General features: G+C 43.9%; 1 protein-coding gene across 4 annotated transcripts in view; it reads right to left on the reverse strand.

Annotated features, from left to right (window-relative positions):
- Positions 1-27,536, reverse strand: part of PPARG (peroxisome proliferator activated receptor gamma) — a 144,641-nt gene that overhangs the window by 94,759 nt on the left and 22,346 nt on the right. For all 4 annotated transcript variants that reach the window (XM_060180712.1, XM_007517091.3, XM_060180711.1 and 1 more), the window contains exon 2: positions 22,828-22,902. In XM_060180712.1, the coding sequence (XP_060036695.1) occupies positions 22,828-22,902 (75 nt within the window). The remainder of the gene's footprint in view (positions 1-22,827; positions 22,903-27,536) is intronic.

Genomic DNA, 27,536 nt, shown 5'->3' on the forward strand with positions numbered 1-27,536 from the left:
GCCTATTCTTTTTTTTAATTAAAAAAAATTTACCTTTATTTATGTATTGAATAAAGACAGTCAGAAATTGAGAGGGAAGGAGGAGATAGAGAGACAGAGAGACACCTGCGGCCCTGCTTCACCACTCACAAAACTTTCCCGTGAAGGTGGACCATGGGCTCGAACCGGGGTCCTTGCACTTTGTAACATGTGCGCTCAACTTAGGTGTGCCACCACCTGGCCCCAAATCTATTCTTTAAAAAAAATCGGAGTAATGTTGGTTTCCAACACTGTCTATGTGTCAGGGTCACAGGCTCATACCACTCCACACCCATCAAACCTAATTTAGATATAGCTTCTCAAATGACTTCTTAGTGCACTCATATCTCCTAGTTAGCAAAAAAGCTCTCAAACAGATACAATACTCCTGGTATCAGAGATGAAAGATGGCACATCCTGATGAAATTAAAAATGCCAAAAAATAAGTACTGGCTATATTGGGTTAGAATTCTGCATGTACAAGTTCATATACCCAAAGTTGCTCTTACTGCTTTAGAAGAAACAGGACTAATGCCAAGAGGGAGAGAGTAACAGTTATAAAGTGATTTCATTAACTAATTAATTTGATTTATTTACCAGAGCCCTGCCCAGCTCTGGCTTATTGTTGCACTGGAGATTGAATCTGTGGCTTCAGAGCCCCAGGCATGAAAGTCTTTTGCAAAACCATGATGTTGTCTCCTCTACCCATTTTTTAAATCAACTTTCAGAACATTTCCTGAGATAATCTCCAATAAATTCTGCTTCTTCAGTGTAATATCATTCGGTATTCAGAATGAAACTGAGACATTAAGAGTTCCTGAATCATCAGTTCAGAGTCATCTTAATTCAATTTAAATTTGATTTCACTCCGTGTTATCTACCAAGACAGAAAAATGGCTTTACTGTGTTGAAGTGAGATGTTACACTGCCAGAAATGAAAAGGGCTTTCTTATTGAAGGACTGAGCCAGAAATTCAGTTGAACCGAGAACAACGTAGTCCTTGTCCATCCTAGTTTATCAATATTTCACATGACTAGATTCTGACAAAGGAAGTGGGAAAAGGCTTGATTTGACAATCACTAGCAAAACACTACCTATCCCTCTGCAGGTCATGGAGCCTGAAATCCACCGTTTGACCTCATCTGAGAGCAGAGCCTCAGCCTTGGTCTTTCTACCACCACCCTGCTTCCTTCTGGCTCCTAGCACACCAACCTTCCTCTGCCCCTTGGCTTGCTTCTCCAAAGCTTTGCCTTGAGGTTCTTCACGCTTCTCCTTGAGCAGTGTGCCCTCTCTAGACAGTCCTATTACAAAAAGGGGGCACGTTCCCATCACACACACACACACACACACACACACACACACACACACACACACACACACACACACACCTTTCTATGCCATAGCTATACTGACAGCAAGTCTAGATCTCTATCTCTGTCTCAGTCATCTCTTCTGTCTCTCAGTCCTGTATGCACACATCTATTTGGTAGGCTCATTGAAATATCTCATGGGGGGGGGATGGTTGAGTGCACACAGTACTAAGTGCATGAGCCCCATGCAAGGATTCCTGGTTCAAGTCCTTGGCTCCCCACCTGCAGAGAGGATGCTTCATAATGGCATAGCAGGTCTGCAGGTCTCTCTCCCTCCCTCCCCTCCCCCTCTCTCCCTCTCTCTTTCTCCCTCTCTCCCTCTCCCTCTCTCCCTCCCCCCCCTCTCTCTCTCTCCCTATTTCTCTCAATTTCTTTCTGTACTATCTGATAAAATGGAAAAAATGGCCGCTAGCAGCAGCAGATTCATAGTGCCAGCACCAAGCCCCAGTGATAACCCTGGAGGCAAAAAAAAAACAAACCAAAACAACAAAACAAAGAGGGGGGGAGAGGGAGATCTCATGGGTGGGAAACTTAGGCTCAATAGTTGAAACACACATTCTTTGTCTAGTCCCAAACTAGCCTTCTTCACTGAGCTGTATAATCACTTGATTATAACCAAGACAGAGAGAGAGAGAGAGAGAGAGAGAGAGAGGAGAGAGAGAGAGTGAGCGAGATGAATGATAGCTCAGGTACTCACATCTAATCAGTCACCATGTCCTGTGGACACTACCTGCTAAAAACACCTAGCCACTGCCCTCCGTCTTCTCCCTTGCCGGCTCCAGTTCAGACTGCTATCATCTTTCACACACATCTTTCTTTCTTTTACTTATTTATTATTTTTTAAAATAATTTTTATATTTATTTTATTTTCCCTTGTAGTTATTATTGTTGCTGTTATCGATGTTGTCGTTAGATAGGACAGAGAGAAATGGAGAGAGGAGAGGAAGATGGGGGAGAGAAAGACAGACACCTGCAGACCTGTTTCACCACCTGTGAAGCGACTCCCCTGCAGGTGGGGAGCCGGGGGCTCAAACCGGGATCCTTACGCCGGTCCTTGTGCTTCATGCCCATGTGTGTTTAATCCACTGCGCTACCGCCCGACTCCCTCACACACATCTTTCTTTCACTTAATTTCCTTTTTTTTATTGTTGTAGTTATTATTTTTGTAGTTACTGATATCATCATTGTTGAATAAGACAGAGAGAAAATGGAGAGAGGAGGGGAAGACAGAGAGGGGGAGAGAAAGACACCTGCAGACCTGCTTAGTGAAGCGACTCCCCTGCAAGTGGGGAGCCAGGGGCTCGAACCAGGATCCTTATGCTGGTCCTTGCGGTTAGTGCCACCTGCGCTTAACCTGCTCCGCTACTGCCTGACTCCCTCACTTAACTTCCTAACTGCCCTCACCTCATCTTCAGTCAGTTCTACAGACTAGAGCCAGAATGACCCTTTCCAGAGGCAAGTCAGATGACATGACTTCCCTATTTAGACTCTGAATTTTCAGATGTCTTAAATCCAGTGTGCCCCCGTTTCTCAGACCAGCACAGAGAACCCTGAACAAAGCCTCACGAGGCCTGTGAGTCAGTGGTCCTTGCTCTGACCGACTTACCCTGTTATTCTGGTAAGCCACTGAATCTGGCTTCCTTTGTAGAAGGAGAGCTGTGGACGCAATCAGTGTTACTAAGGGATGGGTCTCTTTCAAAGAAAGACAAAGTCTTAGAGACCCACCAAGGTTGTGTCCTTACACTCCCCAGGGGCTCTTAACCCCAGGTTGAGAAAACTGTTGCAAGAAACCATGAAAGTGTCGTTGAGTTGTGAAATGTGTGCTTAAGAATGACCTTGGAGTAAAAATACAAGATTTTAACATTATACAACCCTTAGAATCCAAGAATATACTTGTGGGTTTCAAGACTGTATGAATCCCAGTTTGAGAAAAAGAGAAGCCTACTTCTAGGCTTAAAATTTCACTATTTTAGGGGCCAGGTCATGGCACACCATGTTAAACACTCATACTACAGTGCACAAGGACCTGCGTTTGAGCCCCTGGTCCCCATCTACAGGGGGCAAGTTTCATGAGTGGTGAAGCAGGGCTGTTGGTGTCTCTCTGTCTCTCTCCCCTCTATGTCTCCCTTCCTTCTTAATCTCTCTCTTGTCTCTATCCAATAATAAATAAATTCTATTTAAAAATAAATAAATAATAAATTTCACTATCCTAAGAAAAAAGATGACTTGCTGGAGTCCTGAGTGTGCTCTAATCTCCACTCAATGTGCAGACTCATCAGGCAGATCTGGAAGACAGTACTTGGAATACTTGCGGCCAGGTAGTAGCGCACCTCGCTGAGCACAATTACAGTGCACAAGAACCTAGGTTTGAGCCCCTGGTCTCCACCTGCAGGGAGAAAGCTTTGCGAGCAGGGCTGCAGGTGTCTCTGTCTCTCTCCCTCTACATCTCCCCCTTCCCTCTCAATTTCTGACTGTCTCTATCCAATAAACGAAGTGGGAAGTATCATTCTTACTTGAACGAGTTGTAATTCAATGACAATGAGGCCTTGGCAGACAGCAGCTCCTGATCTCAAATGGACTTTTTGGATTATATGAAAACAAACGTTGTGTGAGAAAAATAGGTGGGAGAGAGAGCAGAATAAAAACTGCAAGTGGCAGATAGCTCCAGGAAGCACCGGGGCCAAGAGTGTCAGTGAACAGTTCCCTAATGGCCTGTCACTGTGCACTGAGCACACAAAATGGCGCCCGGAGACATCTGTGCTGAATCCAGGCCACAGTGAGGCGGCAGGATGGTCGCAGAGTGAAATGGAGGAATAGATGGTGGCAGGTGGCAGAGTGGGACTCGTTTTAGTTGACCGCGTGGAAAGTGGAGCCCTCATCCATTTCTGGGAAGGACATGAAATAATACAATAGCTGGCAGAACACAATTGGAAGTTCCTCAAAAAGTTAAGCATAGAATTACCACGTGCCCGGGAGTCGGGCTGTAGCGCAGCGGGTTAAGCGCAGGTGGCACAAGGACCGGCATAAGGATCCCAGTTCGAACCCCGGCTCCCCACCTGCAGGGGAGTCGCTTCACAGGCGGTGAAGCAGGTCTGCAGGTGTCTGTCTTTCTCTCCTCCTCTCTGTCTTCCCCTCCTCTCTCCATTTCTCTCTGTCCTATCCAACAACGACAACAACAATAATAACTACAACAATAAAAAAAAACAAGGGCAACAAAAGGGAATAAATAAATTAAATAAATATTAAAAAAAAAGAATTACCACGTGCCCACAATTGTGTGGACACACACACACAGACACACAGACACACACACACACACACACACACCTCGGACATCTCACACACCTTAAAAAGGATTGCAAATAAGTGCTTTGAACACTTAAAAGCTGATTACAGATTTGGTCATATAAGTCAAAAGGTGGCACCAACTCAAGCATCCATGACAAAGGAGTGGACAAGCAGAATGTGATCTCTTCAGCCAAGAAAGGGAGGGAGGGAGTTCTGAGTGTAATGTGGATGAGCCGTCCAAGCAGAATGAGGGGTACGGCAGAAGGCAAAAGCCCGTGAATTCTTTGGGAAAGGCAACTTCAGAGATCTGACGTGGACTAGAGGTAGCTCCGGGCTGAGGTGGGAAAGGGGTGATGGGTGATGGGTGCGGTGGTGGTGTACCCAGTTAAGTGCACATAGTGAGTGCTATGTGGAAGGATCTGCTCAAGGACCTGGGTTCAAGCCTCAGGCTCCCCACTTGCAGGGGAGATATTTCACAAGCAGTGAAGCAGGTCACAGGTGTCTCTATGTCTCTCTTCCTATCTTCCCCTCCTCTCTTCACTTCTCTCTGTCCTATCCAATAAAATGGAAAAAATGACCTCTAGGAGTATGAAGAAGAAGATAGAGTTTAATGAGTCAGGGATTTCTGTTTGGGGTGATAAAAATGTTTCAGATATGTAGCGCAGCAGGTTAAGCGCAGGTGGTGTAAAGCACAAGGACCGGCATAAGGGTCCCGGTTCGAACCCCGGCTCCCCACCTGCAGGGGAGTCGTTTCACAGGCGGTGAAGCAGGTCTGCAGGTGTCTGTCTTTCTCTCCTCCTCTCTGTCTTCCCCTCCCTCTCTCCATTTCTCTCTGTCCTATCCAACAATGACAACAACAATAATAACTACAACAATAAAACAACAAGGGCAACAAAAGGGAATAAATAAATAAAATAAATATTTTTTAAAAAAATTTTCAGATAGACAGGACTATGGGTGTAAACGCCATTGATATTGCTGAATTGTATACTTAGGGATGTGTAAACGGGCTCAAGTTACTTACTAGTCCCCCCCCAGTGATGGATGTTATAGGCTGAGAGGAAAACTGGAAAATGATTTAATTCCACATTGAAATAAACCTTCCTGTGCCCCCCTCCCCCAGCTGTGATGGTAAAGAGAGAATGAATGGGTGCTGGGACCAAGGAGAGAGACAGAGACAGAGACACAGAGGGTGAGTAGGTAGGTCTTAAGAACAGTACTCAAGGAGCCAGGTGGTGGTACACCTGGTTAAGCGCTCACATTACAAGGACTTGGGTTCAAGTCCCTGCATTCCACCTCAAGGGGGAAAGCTTCACGAGCATCGAAGCAATGATGCAGGTCTCTCTGTCTCTCTCCCTCTCTATCTCTGCCTCGCCTCTTAATTTCTCTCTGATTCTATCCAATAATAAATAAAGATTTAAAATAAATTAAAAAAACAGTAGTCATAAAAAAAGAACAGAACTCAACACGGCTTATTACAGTTTCCACCCCCCAGTACACATACTTTCTGAAGGAAAACAGGCTTAGAGATACCAAAGAGTCATTTCAACTTGTCCGATGTCTTTGCTCAGCTTTGCAGCTGGAGAGATTCTGCTAGAAGCTGCTGAGCCCTCAGCTTCTGCCCTCTGTGATGGTCTCCACCGCTTTGCCCATCACTGGCCAAGCTCCATCTCTTTCAAAAACTTGCCCGACAAGTAGAAGGTGTCATGGTTTTCTCAAGCTGCCTGGACTGAGCTCCCTAAATGGAGAGAGGGCACATCTATTCATTATCCCTTACCTCCCGTATTCTCCTTCTGAGACTTCTGACCAGATGCCTGGAGGCCAGGCTCTCGCAATATAGACTAAATGCTTATTTCCTGGTGGAGGCCTCACCTGCCAAGACCCCGCCCAGACTGCTGGCTTATAGGTGATAGAAACTTTCCTGGCTTACAGATGGAAGAAACTTTCCCAGCAGTCCCAGGGAGGCTGGAGCAGCGAAGCCTCACTGCCTGTGGTCATAAAGCAACAGCAGTCCACAGGGGAGAGAAGGAAATTGGGTTAAAACCTCCAGATTTCTTCTTCTTCATCTTTTTCTTTTTGTGTGCCCCCAGGGTTATCACTGAGGCTTGGTGCCTGTATAATGACTCCACTGCTCCTGATAGCCATTATTTTCCTTCTTAGAGAGACTGAGAGAAATGGAAAGAGAGGAGGAGAAAGGGACAGGCGGTGGCGCACCTGACTAAGCACACACATTACAGTGCACAAGGACCTGGGTTCAAGCCCCTGGTTTCCACCTGCAGGGAAAAAAGCTTCATGGGTGGGGAAGCAGAGCTGCAGGTGTCTCTTGGTCTCTCTCCCTATCTCCTCCCTCTTCCCAATTTCTGTCTATCCAATAATAAAAATGAATAAAATTAAAGAGGGGGGGGAGAAGGAGGAGGAGGAGGAGGAGGAGGAGAGAAAGAGGGACACCGGCAGTTCTGCTCCACAGCTTGCAAATCTTCTCCTCTTGAAGGTGGGGACAGAGGACTTGAACCAGGGTCCTAGGGCACAGTAACATGTGTGCTCTGTTGGCTGTGCAACTGCGCAGCCCCCCCCCCCAAGATAACATTTTTGCAACGGCCTGAATGTACTTCAGAGAAAAACTGTCATTCTACATTCCAAGAGTATATATTTAAAGCAGTAAATAAACACTGGTTGTTTAACAAACTTTGAGCGAGAAATCAAAAATGCTCTTCCTGTCAGCTCATACTCTGTCAGGATGACTGGTCTGTAGCGTACCTGCTACTCTGGCTCCAAGCCCTGGATCACTGTGCACCCTCAACAAGCACTCCTTGTTCAGGGTACTTGTTTGTGAAGCAAAGAATGATTGATTAGAGCCTGCAAATACTCTCTCTCCTCCCAAGCAAGGAAAGCCATGATCATCTTCAAGCTTAAAGCTCAGTCATCAGAGACCAGCCTCAGGGTCACAGAGCAATGCCCACTCAGCTTTCAGTTCCTTCGTACCCTCTGGAATAGTAGTAAGGCAAATTGTTAACTTTCTGGAATGTTGGATAAAGTAGATAAAACTGCGTATATGGAAAACAACGCCCGCAGTCACTTTTCCTTGGTGGACATTAGCCAGAGGTGGCTCCTGATCTGGGTATAGCTGTCACTTTCTCTCCAGACCCAGCAGGAAAGTGCCCACTCGTTGCCTGCTGGAGTGGTGTGCAGAGTCACGCCGGATCACAGATCACGGGACAGCTCAAAGGACAATCCACTTCCTCCAGTTCCCAGCTGGGTTTTGGCAGCATCCTTCTAACTAAAAGTGTAATAAACTATTGTCATGCTAGTGGGATTTTTTTTTTTTTACAACTCCGCCTACCATATTTGGAAGTGAGGGGGTGGTAGTTGGGACCATAAGGAAGTAAGGCACATTGTATGACATTTTGTAATCTTTTCTAAGCCCAGAGACAACTGAAGTCATGTGTCTAAGCTGGGAAGTGTTACTAAATTTGGGCTGACTTTGTGTGGCTTCTCTCTCTCTCTATCTCTCTCTCTCCCTCTCCCTCCCTCTCTTTCTCTCACCAGCATCATTAGATTTCCTTAGAAATAGACTTTTAAAAAGATTTTATTTATTTATGAGAAAGATAGGAGGAGAGAGAAAGAACCAGACATCACTCTGGCACATGTGCTGCCAGGGATCAAACTCGGGACCTCATGCTTGAGAGTCCAAAGCCACCTCCCGGACCACAGAAATAGATTTTTTAGTAGGCATTTTTTTCAAATCATTTCTTCTCCATAAGGCAAAAACACAATTCTATTTTGTTGTCATTGCTTGTCTTGGAAAGTCTTTGAGGTAATATTTAAAATGAGACAGAAAATTAGGGTACTGATTCGTTTTTAAGTTACTACAAAAGATACTTTTGAAAAATCCTAAGACTCCTTTGAGATCAAGTTCCCTTTATCAAATATATCCACAAAGCAATCCGATGACAAAAACATGGTTAAGGTGATCAAAAGACAAAGCTGTGCTCAAGAGGGACATTGTTAGTTAGCATCACTGCCATAATGGAGAAAGAGAGGTCAAAGAGAAATTAAAAGAGAAACAGAGAGATGAGAGAGAGAGAGAGAGAAGAAAGAAAAAGAAAAGAAAAGAAAGGATATTATTTTTAAAAATATTTATTTATTTATTCTCTTCTTGTTGCCCTTATTGTTTTATTGTTGTAGTTATTATTATTGTTGTTGTTATTGATGTCATTGTTGTTGGATAGGACAGAGATGGAGAGAGGAGGGGAAGACAGAGAGGGGGAGAGAAAGATAGACACCTGCAGACCTGCTTCACCGCTTGTGAAGTGACTCCCCTGCAGGTGGGGAGCTAGGGGCTCGAACCAGGATCCTTACATCAGTCCTTGCACTTTGCGCCATGCGCTCTTAACCCGCTGCGCTACCGCCCGACTCCCCAGGAAGGATATTCTATGAATATGGTGACAACTAGTTTTGTAATTCAACAGTCATTTATATAATAAATATTGGAGAACAGGAGTTAGCTTTTGCCTCTAGGAACATTACACAAATAACCAGTTCAGACATTTTTAATACTTGTTGGTAAGGGGAGGGGTTGCCTTTGAATTTTTGCTTATGTCTACATTCTGAACATTTCCTTAGCCCCTCTAATCTCAGTGGCTCTGCAAGTTCCTCTCATCCTGAAGAGAGCTGCCCCCTTTCAGCTTGGAGAGCTTCACCTCCTCACTTCACAAGGCTCAGAAAATTAAGTTCTGCGTTCTTAGAGATCAATTTGTCTAGTCCAACCTGACTTCATGCTGTCACCAATTCTTGTAAGTTACCAAAATATCTTCTTTCACTTTGTCCCTTGCCAGCAGAACTTTGGTCAAGCCATTTCCCTATTCCCAAATCTTCTAGTTCCCCAAAGCCTCCTTGAGCAAGTTCCAAGTTGTGCATCCTGCCAGACGTAGCCCTGCCTCTCCAGAGTGAGCCTCCTGCAGTGTGGAGAGTAAGGCCTGCCCAGCAGTATCTCAGAATTCTTTCCTCAGAGAACCGCACACTGAACAATTTGACTTCTTCCTTCTTTTGGGCCCAGACCCTTTTCTTTAAGGGTCCAGCTCACACACCAGTAGCTTATGAAACAACTGCTGACCAACAGCTTTGCATGTGTGCTCCTCTTCCACGAACTTCTATGTTTCTTTTCTGACTGACCTCTCTCTGGCTCTGGTGTTCAGTTCTTTCCTGGAGTGTGTGTGGTGGGGCATTGTCTCTGAAACAAGTCTGTGAGTGAGGTCTCTGTCACAGTTCGGCTCTGTCTGGTGTAGTGCTGAATAGACCAAAATAGCTCAATAGATACGTCTTTAATAAACAATACAGTCAAATGAGAAGGAAAAAAAAATCTTGGAGGTCAGGCAGTGGCACACCTGATTGAGCACACATATTGCAATGTGCAAGGACCCAGGTTCAAGCCCTCCTTCCACCTGCAGGGGGGAAAGCTACAGGAGTAGTGAAGCAGGGCTGCAGGTGTCTCTTTATTTTTCCCTCTCTACCTCTCTCCCCCCTCTCAATTTCTGGCTGTTTATATTCAATAAATAAAGATAAAAAAATAAGAAAAATAAAATTGACATTTTTAAAATAATAACAAAAATATACTTTAAAACATCTCAGCAGAAATGACTACTGTAAAACCATTTACTCAGATGGCCTGCTTCAATAGCTAGAGAAAGCTGAGAAGCTCTGACTAGTCTGTGAACTGAATATTCCTGATCCCCAAGTAAAACAGGTGAAAAGCAGGCACCTGTGTGCTTTTATGAATTCCTCTTCACTATCTGACGCGTCTAGAAAACTGCAAATTCACATTACCCATGGAAATTTCTTTTTCTTCAGATAATCCAGTGTGTCACCATGCTTCGTATCCCTTTTTTAAAAAAATATTTTATTTACTTATTTTGAATGAAAGAGACACAGAGAGAAAGATACACACAGAGAGAATGACCAGAGCCCTACTTAGCTCTGGTTTATGGTGGGGCTGGGGATTGAATTTGGGACTTTGGAGCTTCAGGTGTGAAAGCCTTTTGCATAACCATTATGCTGCCTCCCCAGCCCTCATATCTCTAGTTGGTAAGGTTGTTTTTTTTTTTTTTTCCTCCATGGTCACTGCTGGGGCTTGGTGCTGGCACTACAAATCCACGGCTCCCAATGGCCATTTTTTTCTTCCCTTTTTTTTTCTCTTCTCTTTTTTCTAATTTTTATTAGATAGGACAGAGAGAAATTGAGAAGAGGGTGGGGAGTTAGCGGGAGAGAAAGAGAGACACCTGCCCACCTGCTTCACCACTTGCGAAGCTGACCTTCAGCAGGTGGGAGCTAGGGGTTTGGTAATATGGGCACTTAACCAGGTGCGCCACCGCCCGGGGCCTCCATTGGTATGTTTAAAATAATCTTCAGTCAATATCTCTGCTAATACTGCTTTAGGGAGTAGAAATGAAAATTTAGCTGGGCAGTGTACGTTCAATTATACTGTGGCTTGGCTATTTGCACAATGTTTGCTAGGGAACCCAGAAGACAGTCCCTGAGGCAGCTATGACGAGCACACTGCAGTCAGGATTCCAGCTTGGGGACAGGAGCACTGAGGGCTGTGGTTGAACCTGGCAGATGTGGCGACAGGCAAGGTGGGAAGGCTGAGACCCACCACCTCCCCGAAAAGAAGGAGGGTGGCATATATTCTGGAAAGGTGATGGTCAAACTGGGAGACAGATGGGAATTGAGGATCTTGAGTCAGAGAGGCAGTTTGCAACAGCTCAGATGAAGACTTCAGGGAACCCCGGCATAAATGGGCAAGGAATAATTGCAAAACAAATGCACAGGGGCCGAGTGGGGGCACCTGGTTGAGCACACATTACAGTGTGCAAGGACCCGGGTTTGAGCCCCCAGTCCCCACCTGCAGGGCAAAGCTTTGTGAGTGGTGAAGCAGGGCTGCAGGTGTCTCTCTCTCTCCCTCTCTGTCTCTCCATACCCTCTCAATTTCTCTCTGTCTCTATTCAATAAATAAATATAATAATAAAGAAAGAAAACATAAACAGTAGTGCCAGTCAGAAGGGTCCTGTACAGATACTTCCTCCAGCAATATTTGGCTTGTGGGGAGGTGGAGTGGGACAGGAAGAATTCATTCCTCAACAGCAGGTCATAAATGGACAAGGGAGATGTGGTGCGTGTACACAATGGACAAGGGAGATGTGGTGCGTGTACACAATGGAATAGTATTCAGCCATAAAGAAGAAGTCCCTCCATTTACAGCAGCATGAATGAAGCTGGATGGTCTACTGCTAAGGAAAACAAGTCAGACCGAGAAAGACCAGCAGTACATGACTTCCCCGCCATGTGGTATACAGAGAAAATATACGGACTAACTGGAACATCAGTAACATTTGGGGTGATATGACTAGTAAGTGTAACCCAAGGGAAAGGGAGATGCCATGAGTTGAGAGGCTGAGACAATTGTAAATCAGACTCAAGGGGACACATTTTCATTTCCAGTGACACACCTGAAGCCTTGAAGATGCCGCAATGCAGTAACACTTGACTGAGTCAAGATTTTCTTCTCAGACTCTACTTGCTTTTGCTACCACTTTGATTCCAGAGTCTAATGGACACAGATGGCTCCTTCACATGTGGAGGACACCAGTTGGCAGCACTGACGTAACTGACTTTCAGGTGTCACTTGGGGGATAGGCTGCTCCACCACATTCCAGCCACCACACACGCCAGGCTGGTCAGTCCTTAAAAGGATGAGTACTTAGAGAAGCTAGTTCCTGCCATTGGGAGCAGAGGCATTTTCAAAGTATGATTATCCCAACGAGCACTTCACTGGTGACCGTGGTTGTGTGCAGACAGAAACTTCTAGTCGGGGGACGGGCAGCAGCGCAGTGGGTTAAGCGCACATGGTGCGAAGAGCAAGGACTGGTGTAAGGATCCCAGTTCGAGTCACTGGCTCCCCACCTGCAGGGGAGTCGCTTCACAGACATCTGCAGACCTGCTTTGCAGTGAAGCAGGTCTGCAGATGTCTATCTTTCTCTCCCCCTCTCTGTCTTCCCCTCCTCTATTTCTCTCTGTCCTGTCCAACAACAACATCATCAATAACAACAATAATAACTACAACAATGATAAAATAACAAGGGCAACAAAAGGGAAGAAAAAAAAAAGAGAAACTTCTAGTCTCAGTTTTTCCATGTCTGTGCATGAAATAAAAGGATGGAGGACTGGGCAGGGGTGCACCAGGTCGAACGTGCAATCAGGTGTGGAAGGACCTGGGTTTAAGCCCTCAGCCCCCTCTTGCAGGAAAAAGGAAAGCAGGACTGCAGTGTCTCTCTATTTCTGTCTCTGTCCTCCTCTATCTCCCTCTGCCTTCTTATGTTCTCTTTCTTATCAAATAAAAAATTTAGAAAAATCAAAAGTAAGTAAAAGGCAATGAAGGAGTCTAGTCCTTCTCCTGAACAAAGACGTCTAAGGCGTGTAAATAACATTCGACTCTATGAAATACTTGCAGAGATTCTCTGAACATGGAACCATGGCACAGATCATCTCTGAGCGAATTGCTGGGTATTATTTCTTGTTGTGTAACAGTACAGCATTGTGGGGTTAAAAACAAAGTCAACACAGAAATATCCAGTGAATTTCACCAAGTGATTTAGGGGGCACTTGGGTCCTAGCAGGTAGGCAAGGATGCCAGGTACCACCCTGTATATACTGAAACCACTGAAAAGCACCCTCACCATTAAGGAAACAAAGAGCAAGGGGCTAAAAAGAGCAAAACAAACAGACCGAGCCACATTCAATTCCGCTTTTGTTTATAAGAGATTGGAGAAAGGAAAACGCACATGTCTCTAAAGCAGTCAGTCAATAAGGAAAGAAATGAGCAGGGCTGGGCGGTGGCGCACCTGGTTGAGTGCACATTACAATGCGCGAGGACCCGGGTTCGAGCTCCCAGTCCTCACCTGCAGGGGGAAAGCTCTGCAAGTGGTGAAGCAGGGCTGCAGGTGTCTCTCTGTCTCTCTCCCTCTCTGTCTTCTCCTTCCTGTTGTTTTAACCAAGCTGGCTTCACGGGCGGGTGGGTAACAGAGACTCGGGGACACACGGCTGGGCTGAGAAGCTGTATATCTTTATTCACGAACGGGCAAATCACCACACCATGTGCTTTTCTCCATCATCCTCTCTCCGCTGCTGCTGGGACTCTGCCCATCCTTAGCATAGGGGGCGGGGAGAAAGCGGCGGGAAACTAGCAAGGGGCAAACCAATTCTTCTCAGAGGTCGGGGGGAAGGGAACATACCAACACCTTCCCTCTCAGTTTCTCACCGTCTCTGCCCAATAATAAGTAAAGATAATAAAACATCTAAAAAAGAAGTGAGCGAATAAGCAATTGCTCAGTCCAGTGCCACATTTCCAACAACACTTCCTTAGAGAAGATGACCCTGGCAGGAGACAGCTGCTCCTGATGGCTGAATGTGCTCATCCCAAGTTCTAAGTCAGCTGGAGGGCACTCCAGCAGCATCCCAGCCCCACAAAGGAAGACTTGGATTTGGTTGGTGAGTGGAGTGTGGTATGGGTACACCAAAGGCTTTTTGCTTGTTTACTTTGATTTATTCATTTGGAAAGGATTTTAAAAAAGGTAATCTTCAAGCAATAACTGAAATGTAGCGAGTGCTATATGTATTTTCTCTCAGTCTTTTATATATGTGGTCTGACTGAATTCTGACAGCAAGCATCCTCCACTTCACAGGTAAGGAAACTGAGGTCCAGAGTTGTTGAGAGATTGCCACGCCCTGTAGTCCACGGCATCAGCCTCCTCTGGAATTACATCAGGTGTAACTAGAAACCAGGGCTGGTCGCACAGTGACTGCTGAATATCTCTGCACTAGTCAGAAAAGGCATCTTGACTGTTTGTGTGTAACTACGATAGTAACCCTTGAGCAATACAGCTTACATTTTCAGTGAAAGGAGCAAAATCTACCCTAAGCTATTAGTCATGCTTGATTTCTCCGACGCTGCCTAAGCCATGGCTAAAAAGTAAGTGAGGTCTTGTCAGTTGTGCTACTGTTCCAGCGATTTCCTCCTGCTCACACATGTGCTCTCCGTCTTCCACATGACCTGGAAGAACTTCAACACCACATTGTTGATATGTTTCTCCTACCAAATCAGCTCAAAGCTCTCTGGGAATTTAGATTTGCACAAGTTATTAGGATATGACCTTTCCCTTAGATTTCTTATTTTAGGATTGACTTAACATTGTATTTCCCTAGTGGGAGCTGCTGTACTTCCTTCACAGATAAGAAACAGAGCAATCACAAATGATACTGAGTCAAACCCAGGGAAACATACATTTCAGTGATGCCGATGAAACTGAGCTCGCGCTGTGTGCTACTGGGCTTTGAGAGGAAAGCCATGTGGCTCTCCAACAAAAGAAAACAAAAGTCACACCATTACGGTATTTCCCAGAAATTTCTATTTAATTGTTTCTTGTCCCCGCTACCAAGTCTTATGACTTTTAAAGATTATTAGAGATGCTTACGTCACCAGATTTCCTTTGTCCTGTCTACTGGGAGTATAAAAGGTTAAAAATATCAAACCTTTAATAATTTAAATCATTTCAGATCACAAGATCTGGACTCAAGAACAAGAAGTTCATGAGTCTGAGGGGAAAAAAAAGCCTAGAATAATATAATATATGAAAGAAATCAAATTTGCCTCACTTTGTTATAAGGACTGTAAACGACTGAGATCATGATCCTGTTTATATACATTCCTTGTACCTAGTGAATTGGTGGATGTGTCCGAAGATTCAGAGATGTGGTCACTAGGCTTTAGAATTTATTATTGGCACTTAAAAACAAACAAACAAAAAAAGAGGTGCCATTGGTTTATAACAGTGCATATAAGTTTAAATTTTATATTTCAGTATATGTATATGCATTCTAATCACCACCCAGTCTTGCTTCTGGCCATTTTTGTTTGCTTGTTTTAAAGGAAAGCAAAATCATGGAAGGGAGAGTAATGAATAGATGTATTTCCCCACCTCCCTTTTATATGAGCTAAAACTTCATCGATTAAAAAGCACACAACCAGAGATGTCAGCAGGTATGAAGAAACAGTAATGCTCCGAGAAGCTGAACCCTTACGCATCCACCCCAGGTGAGTCCTCTGGCCCGGCTGTGTCTTCCTGTGTCTCCCACAGCACGTGTTTCTGACCCTGCACAGACGGTCCTCGTCCGTACGTCTTGGCAGTGAACACTGTGCTGTCAAGTGGAGCCGTTAGGATGAAGAAAGTACTAGAAGGTCTGGAAACTGTATGAGAGTGAAAGCGTAGGCTATACACTAAAATCAAGAGGTGGGCAAAAGCGATTTTGTATCTTCTTTTATTAGACACACTTGCCTAGGCACTCTGATTAACAATACCATGGGAGAGCATTGTCTTATTGAGATTATCACCCAAGAATCTCAAGTAATCAAATCCCTTCCCCGTTACACACTCTGCAGTCTAGCAAACTACCGATATTAATTCACAGTCTCTATATCATGGGTATGTTTGTTCAGGCTTAATTGTTAGACATTAACTATCTCATCTATAATCAGACCTTTCTCAACATACCTGACGTCGTCTGGGAATCAACCATCTACAGTGTGCAACTGTGACCCTCATATACGGCTAGGACCTACCATCATTGCTGTCCATAGTTTTTAAAAAACCATGTAGTTTATTCAAGGCTAGGTTTTAAAACACCACTTTTTCATAAAAAGAAAATTCATAAGTCATTTATCACAACCCTTAACTTTATAAACGTCAAGGCCCAAGGAATGCATCTATGTTAGCAAATACTAGGGAGACTTATGAAATGTGCATGTAAATGTACTAGGATGGGAAGGCAACTTGTTGAAACTAAAAGAGCTTCGATGTGTGGTAAAGATTACATTATTTTGGGAGTCAGGCAGTGGTGCAGAGGGTTAAGCGCATGTGGCGCAAAGCACAAAGACCGGCGTAAGAATCCCGGTTCGAGCCCCTAGCTCCCACCTGTAGGGGAGTCACTTCACAAGTGGTGAAGCAGGTCTTCAGGTGTCTGTCTTTCTCTCCCCCTCTCTGTCTTCCCCTCCTCTCTCCATTTCTCCCTGTTCTATCCAACAACAACGACATCAATAACAACAACGATAATAAATACAACAACAGTAAAAACAACAAAGGCAACAAAAGGGAAAATAAAAAAATAAAATATTTTAAATAAAAAAACTACATTATTTTTCTTGAAGACGATTTCTACTGCTCTTATATTATTATTATATTGTCATGCTAAAATACACCAACGTGTGTTGCAGTAAAAAATTAAAAATGAGGGCCGGGTGGTGGTTCCCCCAGTAAAGTGAACATGGTGCAAAGAGCAAGAACCAGTGTAAAGATCCCAGTTTGTGTTCCCTGGATCCCCACCTGCAGGGGGGTTGCTTCACCTGCAGTGAGGCAGGTCTGCAGGTGTCTATCTTTTCCTCCCCCTCTCTGTCTTCCCCTCCTTTCCCAATTTCTCTTTGTCCTATTTAACAACAACAATAACAGCAACAGCAACAACAACAATGGAAAAATAATGGCCATCAGAAGCAGTGTATTTGTAGTGTTGGCACTGAGCCCTAGCGATAACCCTGGAGGCAAAAAGAAAAGAAAAGAAAAGAAAAACATAGCCATTGCTCATGCCCTGAATTTTAACACTTCACCCCAAATGACAACGTAGAATGAACATGAAAGACACCTTCACACAGTCCCTTATTCATGAGAATACATTTCAGTCATAGATTTCTGTATCTTAAAATTCTTTCATTCTGTCTTTACTCGGACTTCAGTTCCCCACAAACAGGCATGAGGCCAATTTAAAATGTTTGCTTTAAACAAATCTTTTTAAAGTGCTGATTTGGATTCATGACCCTGGCGGGTCTCATCTGCACTTTCATCCCTGCATGATGACAGCAGCGAGTGGACAGAAAGGCCACTGAGGCCACCAGAGGATGGGCAGCACACTGAGCGACTTATTGAAATTTGCCATCGCCTGAGAAAGTAATCTACAACTTCCTTGCAACTAAGTTCAATGGTCTTTCCAAGTGAAACTGTAAACTGTCAACCTCCCGAGTGTGCCCTCCCCAGCCCCATCTGGTTATTCTGGTACCTGAAGGACAGTGAAGGTGCCCCTTCCACTAGGACATGGCACTGAAGGAGCAGAAATCATCTAAATGTATGTTTTAGCAAATCCAGTCATTTTCCTCACTTTGCTCTGAATATACCCTCACAGCAATCTGAAACGTCATGAAGCCTAACAATAATAGTTACTAATACAGGGCAACATAGTTGCTTCAGCCTTTTCATGGAGAAACATCTGGCTACGTGTCCAAAGAAAACCCTTTAGGAAGCAAAGTGATTGTGTGAAGATTCCCTCTGCGCTCCACAGTAAAAGAATGAACAGCGGGAGTTGGCGGTAGCGCAGCAGGTTAAGCACACGTGGCGCAAAGCGCAAGGACCAGTGTAAGGATCCCGGTTCAAGCCGGCTCCCCACCTGCAGGTAAAGCAGCCGTAAAGCAGGTCTGCAGGTGTCTGTCTTTCTCTCTCTCTCTCTCTCTCTGTCTTCCCCTCCTCTCTCCATTTCTCTCTGTCCTGTCCAACAACAAACGACATCAACAATAACAATAATAACCACAACAAGGCTACAACAGCAAGGGCAACAAAAAGGGGGAAAAAATGGCCTCCAGGAGTAGTGGATTCATAGTGCAGGCACTGAGCCCCAGCAGTAACCCTTGAGGCCAAAAAAAAAAAAAAAAAAAAAAACGAACAGCAGTTGCATGACAGAAGAACCCAGTGTCTCCGTGAATCACATGATCAGACCACGGTGTCGTTGCGACTATGACAAACCTGAAAACCAGGGAGCAGCAAATGGAAAGGCAGAGGACCTAACAGAGGAAGAAGTCTAACAGCTACCCAGACCGCACTTTTAGTAACCTAAAAACAACTGCGACGGGGGTCAAGCGGTAGCTTAGCGGGTTAAACACATGTGGCGCGAAGCTCAAGGACCGACAACAACGACATCAATAACAACAACAATAATAACTACAATAACAATAAAACAACAAGGGTAACAGAAGGGAAAATAAATAATTAAAAAAACTTTTTTAAAAAACAACTATGACAACAATAACAATGCAGATATGCTATCAAGGCCTGGAAGACAGTATGTAGAAGAACAGTCATTTCCGTGTGACTAAGTGTGGTTTTTTTTTTAATTTAAAAAAATTTTTTTTCACAGCTTTTCAGTGGCAAAACATATCTTATGGGAAATCAGTGAAAAATCAAATCAAGCTGATGGCCAAAGTCCCCAAGAAATGTGTCCTAGTTTCTACATTTACTTCTAAAGGCTCGACCCCGTCACTTTCCCATTTTGAAAGTGAACATTATCTGTGTTCCAGTCCCGAAGCCCCAAGCTCAGACGCAGCAGTCCAGCTGGGCAGGGAGCTTATTTACAGAGGGCAGGACTGAACTTTGCATGCAAGCACATACAGAGGGAGATAAAGATCGTTGTGTCCTATGAGCAATTTACAGAATCGAGATCGGCTCCACCTAAGTCCACCTATAATTGAATTCCTCAACCATAAAATCATTGGGACCAAACAAGTTCAGATATCTTTTATCTAAACCTTTTTTTCCCCCTCTCCCTGACCATCAGTTAACATAATTCTTATGGGACTTTTCTTCTTTTTATAGAATCATTTGCCTTAGTTATAAATTAACCCTGCAGCAATTCTCCCAACCACCCCAGCTCCCCTTCTTCCTGTGCCCCAGTTCCTCTCCATTTGCACAACTCACAAGTGCAGGGGCCCCTCCATTCCACGGCCAGCCGGCATGGGAATCCTCTCCAGAATGGGAAAGAAGAATCCCCAGGGATAGATGCCCCCCGCCCCAACCCATCAGAGGGTCTCCTCAGAGCTGAACTACTTGACAAAGAAGTAAAATGCAAGAATTCTCAGAGTTCCTTTTTATTTTTATTTATTTATTTTTTTAGTGTAGTAAGACATGCATAACAGAAACATTGTCATTGAAGCCCTGTCTATGTGCACAGCTCTCTGGAATCTTACACAGCCCTCCCCACCCGCCGTCTCTGGAAACTTCTCATCTGCTCAGACTGAAACTATGTCCCTAGCAATGGCGAGCTCTCTGTCCCTCCCGCCACCAGCTCCCGGAGCCACCAGTCCATGTCTGTGTCTGTGCCTGTGGTTCCTCTGGGGATGGCTGCTGGCTCTTCCAGGGGACCAGAGAGCGCAGCTTTCTAGATTGGTTGAACACAGGAGAGAATTGCCAACCAAATTACTTCAGAAGAGAAGTCCTAATACTTAGCCTCTCACTTTTCAGACCCAAATATTTGAATTCAGACCAAGGGCTCATTTTCTGGGGCCGCAAGCACTAATTTGCCCATTACTTTGTCTTCCAAGGGACCGGCCTTTGGGGTTTAAGTGGCCATAGATATGTATTTATTTATTTAATTTTTTTTTTTTTTTACCAGACCACGGCTCAGCTCTGGCTTATGGTATTGCTGGGGATAGAACCTGGGACCTTTGGTGCCTCAGACATGAAAGGCTTTTTGCATACCATTATACTATCTTCCCAGCCCACTATTTATTTATTTACTTTTATTTTTTTCACCAGACCACTGCTCAGCTCTGGCTTATGGTGGTTCTGGGGATTGATATGAGAGGCTTTGGGTGTCCTGGGCATGAAAGTCTTTTTGCATAACCATTTAAAATAAAAAGATTTATTTATTTATTTATATAGGAGGGAGAGAGAAGAGAGAAGCAGAACTCAAGACCTCATGCTTGAATCCAATGTTTGATCCATTACCCTATTTCCCAGGTTCGAAGCAAACTTAATTCTGATTTTGGTTTAAGAATTGAATTCCTCTTTCTCCATGTCCTGAGACACTTTCCTTAGAAACAATGTCAGCTGCTATCTTCCATATTCAAATAAAAGACAGCTAAGTCTAAGGTCTTACTCCAATGTGGCCTCTGGTGAGGGAGACAGGGGAGAAGGGAGCAAGGGGTGAGTAGTGAGCTCTGAACACTTTCGCCATTTTGATGTGAACATTCACCTTAGACCCTGTCTCTCCAGACTTGAGGCCACAGGTTCAATCCTCAGTGTGGTGTTCTGGTCTCATTCTCTCTCTTTCATAAAAATGAATGAATGAATGAATGAATAAATAAATAAGTAAAACTTTGTTAGAGGTGGAATTGAGATGGAAGTGTGTTTGGCAGGATTCAGAAATACAACTCCACAGCCCAGTAAGTCATACAGTGGCAAGAGCTTTGGACTTGAAAGCATGGGGTCTCAGGTTCAATTCCTAGCATTGCATGTAGGAATGTTCTGGTTCTCTTTATCCATCTCTCTCATCTTAGAAATAAAGACATCACTATATATATATATTTTTTAAAGTGCTGTTTGAAAAGCAACCCAGTTAGGTTTTTCTGGTCTAAGAGTTGCAAACAGACAGACTCACTTTATTAGTCTGTGAGAATCAGACTTGGGGCTTGCAGAAGAGTTGCAAAGACAGGAAAGAAAGTTCCCATGTTCCCTTTGCATAGCTTCCCTTCTGTTGCCAAGTTACGACCGTAGTCCAGTGATCAATCTAAAAAAATGACTTTGACACAAACTTGTAAACAAGTGATTTGGATCTCACCAGAGGCCCTTCCTCAGTTCTGGGAGCCAAGCCCCGGTTGCTTACTGCGCTCAGTTGCAAGGTTCCCCAGTCTCCTCCCAGTCTTGGCTATTCCAGCCTTTTCTATTTGTAAGTGGTTTTCTTGAAATGTAGTTGATATACAAAAAGCTGTGTATGTTTGTCTTTTATGCCCCCTGAAGATGCTGAAGAAAGCCAGTCAGATGCCCTGCCTATTTCGCTTGGTCTGGACTTCTCTCGGGATGGTGTTGAGGTTGTGGATTTGGGAGCAAGACCAAAGACCTTCCATCTCCTTTCCAGGACATCTTCCTGGGGGTGGGGGGTGGGGGGGTATAAGTGCAACATGTCTTCTTCTCGTTGGCTTAAACCTTGACCCTGTGGCTAAGTTAGTATTTTCCAGGACTCTCCACTGCAAAGCTATGCTTTTTCTCTTTGTAATTAATACCTATTTGAAGATAGAGAGTTTGAGGTCATGCATTTTCTGCTGTCTCCCTGCTAATTTTCTACTTTGCCTGCTAATGGTAGTATTTGCCAGTGGGACTGACCTGTAGCAATTGTGGTGACTTGCTGATAGCAGAGTTTCTGTTTCCCTCATTCCTTCTGTGTTTACTGAGTTATGCTTCTGTAAGAATTTATCTACCCCATTTATTTACTCAGCCACCTCTTTATATTAGTATGAGTTCATATATATATGGGTTATGATCCAACACTAGACTTCACCGCTCACACAATTCCAGTTCTGACCACTGGGCATTAGACTAACTGAGACAATAGGATAAGTAACCACAGTATTTGACAAGTTCCCAAGTAAAGTCTAGCTACCTGAGTGCTGAGTATAAAAGTAACTTTGCCCTTTGTGACTAGGGGCCACAGTGACATGGCAAAGAGAAGCAGGCAAGATGCCTTCATTTCCATCTCAATTTCATAAGGATCATTGAATAATATATTTGAGATTTCTCCCTATAGTCGGAGTTATTTCTCAATGTCTAGGTCACTTTCTTATCTTTGTTTTGTCTCCAAGAAGTCCTTCACCCAGCTGGTATACTGTGAAGGAGAAAGTGTTCTGATAGTCAAAATAAGACCCTCTAAGAAAATGTTATAATATTATGAAGAATTGCATGTACTTCTCAAATGATACATTTAAGTGGACATTTTGGAATAAGACATCCTGACTTTACCTACCTTTTTTTTTTTTTTGAGTATTCATGATTAATATCACATACATTTAACTAAAATTTCCTGGAGAGTCAAGAATGAAAAACACAAATGTCAATGCTCAAATGCTTAGTGACTGTAGTTGGGTGTAATCATCACCAGTGAATCAAAAAAAACCCACTTCATTCAGTCTGTGAATATCTGATGATGGTATACATATTTAAGTGCTGACATTAAAGTTCTTATAATCAAACCCACAGAAAGCTTATAGGGTACCCACTTGAGTACCCAGGTTACCTACCTTTAGAGAGAGACTCTTGCTTCAAAAAAATGGCCTTTTTGAGTATTTGTAATTTGGAGCTGACAACTTTCAAACCTGAAAAATCAAAAAGAAACAACATTTTTAACATTCCAAAGTCTTAGACCACCGAGGCTGCCAAAATGTTCAAGCACAACTAACTTTGTTTTCTCTGCTGTACTTCACACTGAGTGCTCTGTCCCTGTGTTTATCATGCTTTGTTTTCCCCAGAAGCAACTAACAGACTAGCAGTTGACTCCTGGTCAATCTTACAGGACCTGAGAGGCTTCCAACAGAGCCATTGATCCAATTCACACCCCGCCCCCTGTCCCTATTTCTGCCATGGCTGCTGGTCAAGAATCAAGGTTTTAGGACTGGGGGAAGTAGGGGCTCTATAGTGGAGATGTGAGGTTCCTGCTGTCTTAGGGTTCAAAAAGACAGTCAATAGTTAATGTTATCATCACATTATTTGGTAATTGGGTTAACTTTGAAAAGTCCTTTTGTTATGGTTTGCTGTACAATATCCAGTATCTTGTATATAGCTGTGCTATTGGATGCTTCTAATCTACTTGGTCTAGGCTTTTGAGAGAGTCCGCATATCAAATACACAGCCTATATATTAAAAAGATTAAGTTTGTGTTTTGAAAAACTTTGATAGGGCCCACTTTCCCATATGCCTCTCCCATCCATACCAAATAATATTGCATCTGCCGATCACAACCTAACCAACGCAACGATTGCCACCTCAACATGCATCACCTCAGACTGTGTCCAAAGACTTCACGTGTAGAATGACAACCCTTCAGCTTCACTACTCAGGTGAGACCTTTCCTTTTATAGTACACTCTAATTTCATCTCAGGTGGCTCACTTTCTAACAAAGTCCCAAAACCTAGATATACACCAGTTTCTGTGAGAGAGAGCTTATGTTCACACGTATCCATAAACTACTGCAAAATATATACCTTAAAGCAGAAGTACACTAGAGTTTGCAGTGAGTACCTCCCTAACACTTCCTCTCCACTATTCCAAGCTTTGGGTCCATGATTGCTCAACAATTTGTTTGGCTTCGTATGTTAACTCTCTTTTCAATCACCAGGTTCCAGATGCCATCAGGATGCTGGCCAGGCTTCCCTGGATTGAAGACCCCACCAATGTGTCCTGGAGCTCAGCTTCCCCAGAGATACACCCTACTAGGGAAAGAGAGAGGCAGACTGGGAGTATGGACCGACCAGTCAACGTCCATGTTCATCGGGGAAGCAATTACAGAAGCCAGACCTTCTGCAACCCTCAATGACCCTGGGTCCATGCTCCCAGAGGGATAGAGAATGGGAAAGCTATCAGGGGAGGGGGTGGGATATGGAGATTGGGTGGTGGGAATTGTGTGGAATTGTACCCCTCCAACCCTATGGTTTTGTTAATGAATCCTTTCTTAAATAAAAAAAAAGAATCAAGGTTTTTTGCTTTGTTTTGTTTTTTGTTTTTATCTCCTTCAGCACTTAACATGAAATGAATAATGACACCTCCCTTATCCCTTATGTGCAGACTTTCGAATACCAGATATGAAAAGAAGTAAAAAAAAACCTCAAAAGACAGGTCTTTGATGGAATTTCTACATAGGGGAAACCATGGAAATACAGCCTCACCCTCAAGGGCACCACCAGCTGTCCAGGAGCAGGTGCCACACTTGCCGGAGAGAGTGGTGGGCAGAGCATCTTAACTGGAGAGGGGTGGTACAGGGAAGGGGTTGGGGGGGAAGCAGGTGTTCTGAGTCAAGTGCCTGTCATCTTAGGAGTCCTTGGCTCCTGTGAAGGGTGCTGGGAGCTCAGAATAGCTGCTCTGAGTTCCTACAGACAAAACAGCCACTGGTGCCAAGACCCTTATCATCAGTGGATTTGGAGTCCCGACACCCAGACCTTACATTCTGGGCAGCTTAAACTACAACATGCACTTCTTGGCTTTGCTTTGAAAGGTCTTCATCTTGCCGTTTGGAACGTGCTGAATGGTTCTGCCGCTTGAGACCCGGCATCCAGCAGCGGACTCTGCCTGATGCCTCCCCATTCTGTCATGTTGCACATGAAGAGCTTGAGCCAGAATGGCGCATTTTGTTTGCCCACTTGTCTCTCTGGCATCCCTGACACTTCTGTGTGGAAGCTGGAGACCTCCTAATGAAGTCTCACTCTCAAAGATAAGGTGACCATTCAGCTTCAGGAAGGGGTCAGGTAGGTCTGTAGGAAGAGCTCACTGGTCAGCGTGTGGGACCTGCATGCTTTGCCTTCTGGTTGTCTACTGACCTGTCTCAACGCAGTTTGTACAAACCGCCTCCGGTGTGTCAGCACCGTAACATGCAAAGGCATGACAACTGGGTAGCAGATGACTACTCTGACTTGTTTTAGATTCAAGTCCATAAAATAAAATAAAATAAAATAAAAAGTCCTGTGTGCATGTAAACAAAAGGAAAGAAGAGAAGTCAAGAAAAAAGTCAAACAGAATCTCCATCTGAAAATTAAAGACTATTGAGTCCAGGTTCAAATGTTGTTTCACGTTTTTGTTCAAATGCTGTTTCTTTTTTGCTGTTGCTGGAGTCAATGTCATTGTCCTGGGTGACTTTTTTAGAGAGCAAAAGAGAGAGAGATGGAAGGAGGAGGATACCACAGCACCGCAGAGCTGGGACACTTCCATGAAGTATGCCTGGAACCCAAACCTGTGTTCTGTATTGTCAGCACCCTGCCAGGCGAGGTCTTTCACCAAGCCCAATCTCCCTTTGAAGTGCATAAAAAGTCCATAGGAAGTAAGAAGGAAGAAGGCAAAGATTTCTGGAAACTTGAACCTGTTCCTAGCTTGTGACCCAAAGACTTGGTTCTAACAGAAAACTGAGAGGCAGACACAACTCTGTAAGCTCCTCCGCCAAACACTCACAACTGTGAAGGGGAACTGCCTTCCTACACCCATTCAGCCTGCACTGGAACCCAGAAGGTGGACTTTCCTAATAACAAACTGAATAAGGCAGAAGCCAGATCCCTTCAGGGGACTATGGACAGCTAGGAGCATAGTGTTCTCACATTTTTCATGTGGTCAGAGAAACACAGATTGGCTAATAGTCATTGAATTGTAAATCTTTATACTCCTCCCTCTAAAGTCGGTGAATAGCTGTAGAGCCCTGGTGTCCCTCAGCAGAGGTTGGGTAGGGTCTGTCTATTCATATCTTTGCACCCAACTATTTTCTCTTTGAAAGAAGATTGTTACTCAAGTCTAAGTAAATTAACAGTGAAGACATGAAGGGCAACCTACTCAGATCAATCTGTCTGAAATGGCATACACAGTAGAAACTGATTTAAGAAAGAAAGTAGTTAATAAAAGGAAATCATTGAGAAACTGACAACCATTGTCTTTTTGCCAAAGTTGTGAGCCTACATAATTTTTCAAACTTTCCAGGGGGAGATCATCTTCTTGCTCCCCACTTTGTCTCTGAGTAGAAGAAAATATAGTGACCAGATTCATTGCTCTCAAGTAGTCTAAAAGTAAAATTAAAACCTAGTGAAGAATCAAGAGGAAAAATACAAATGTTACTTACTGATATCAGTTTTTTTTTTTTTTTGCCTCCAGGGCTCAGTGCCTGCACTATGAATCCACTGCTCCTGGAGGCCATTTTTCCCCCTTTTGTTGTTGTAGCCTTGTTGTGGTCATTATTGTTGTTGTTGACGTCAGTAATTGTTGGATAGGATAGAGAGAAATAGAAAGGAGGGGAAGACAGAGAGGGGGAGAGAAAGATAGACACTGCAGACCTACTTTATGACCTGTGAAGTGACTCCCCTGCAGGTGGGGAACTGGCGGCTCCAACCAGGATCCTTATGCCAGTCCTTGCGCTTGGCGCCACTTGCACTTACCCAACCCCCACTGATATCAGATTTAATCATAAATAAAATGCCAATGACCAAAGCCAATAGTGGACAGAAAGACCAACCCACCACCATCAAGTCACACTGATCTCAGAAATGCAAAGAAGGTTCAGTACTAGACTATCAGCGAACTAACACGTCAGACTTTCCTCTCATTAAATTAGTTGACTAATTAATCTTCAAAAAAGAAAAAGATCCTAGTTGACATGTCACTGCAGCATGTCAATTTTTAAAAGAAAGTCAGATTCCATTTGAAAAACACAAAAGAAAGAAGTAACCCTCAGAGTATAACATCCCTGCTTGACTCTGATTCTTTAGAAAACTGAGGAACTTTAACGACAAGAGCATCCCAATGTTACAACTATTATCTCCATTGTGCAATGCCAGAGTAGCATTTCCCACAACCTGCTCTATATTAACTGGCTCCTGAGGAGTTTTCAACAGAAAAGTTTCTCCCATAAAATAAATTTTCAAGTGTTGCTCCTTCAGGGGAGGGGATTAATAAAGTATGCTAGCACTGTACACAAATATATTAAATTATATTACACAGTTAAGAAGAAAATGTGCTCGATGCTTCACTCACTAGTCTGCAGACTTATTTGAACAGTTGTTTCTTCACCAGCCGTGATTTCACTTCCTTACCCACTCCCCTGTGGTTTTTGGCATTCATCTTCCCACTGGTGCCCAAGCAAACGTGACAGGTTGTTCCCTTGCTAAATTCTTCCCTTGCCTTTCATTCTACTTCCCCAAGGGTAAATGTGTAACAACCAGCACTCCTTGCAGGGAAAAAACAAATGCTCTGACTTGTAGCATT

The sequence above is a fragment of the Erinaceus europaeus genome, chromosome 21 (assembly GCF_950295315.1).
Source record: "Erinaceus europaeus chromosome 21, mEriEur2.1, whole genome shotgun sequence".
Lineage (NCBI taxonomy): Eukaryota > Metazoa > Chordata > Mammalia > Eulipotyphla > Erinaceidae > Erinaceus > Erinaceus europaeus.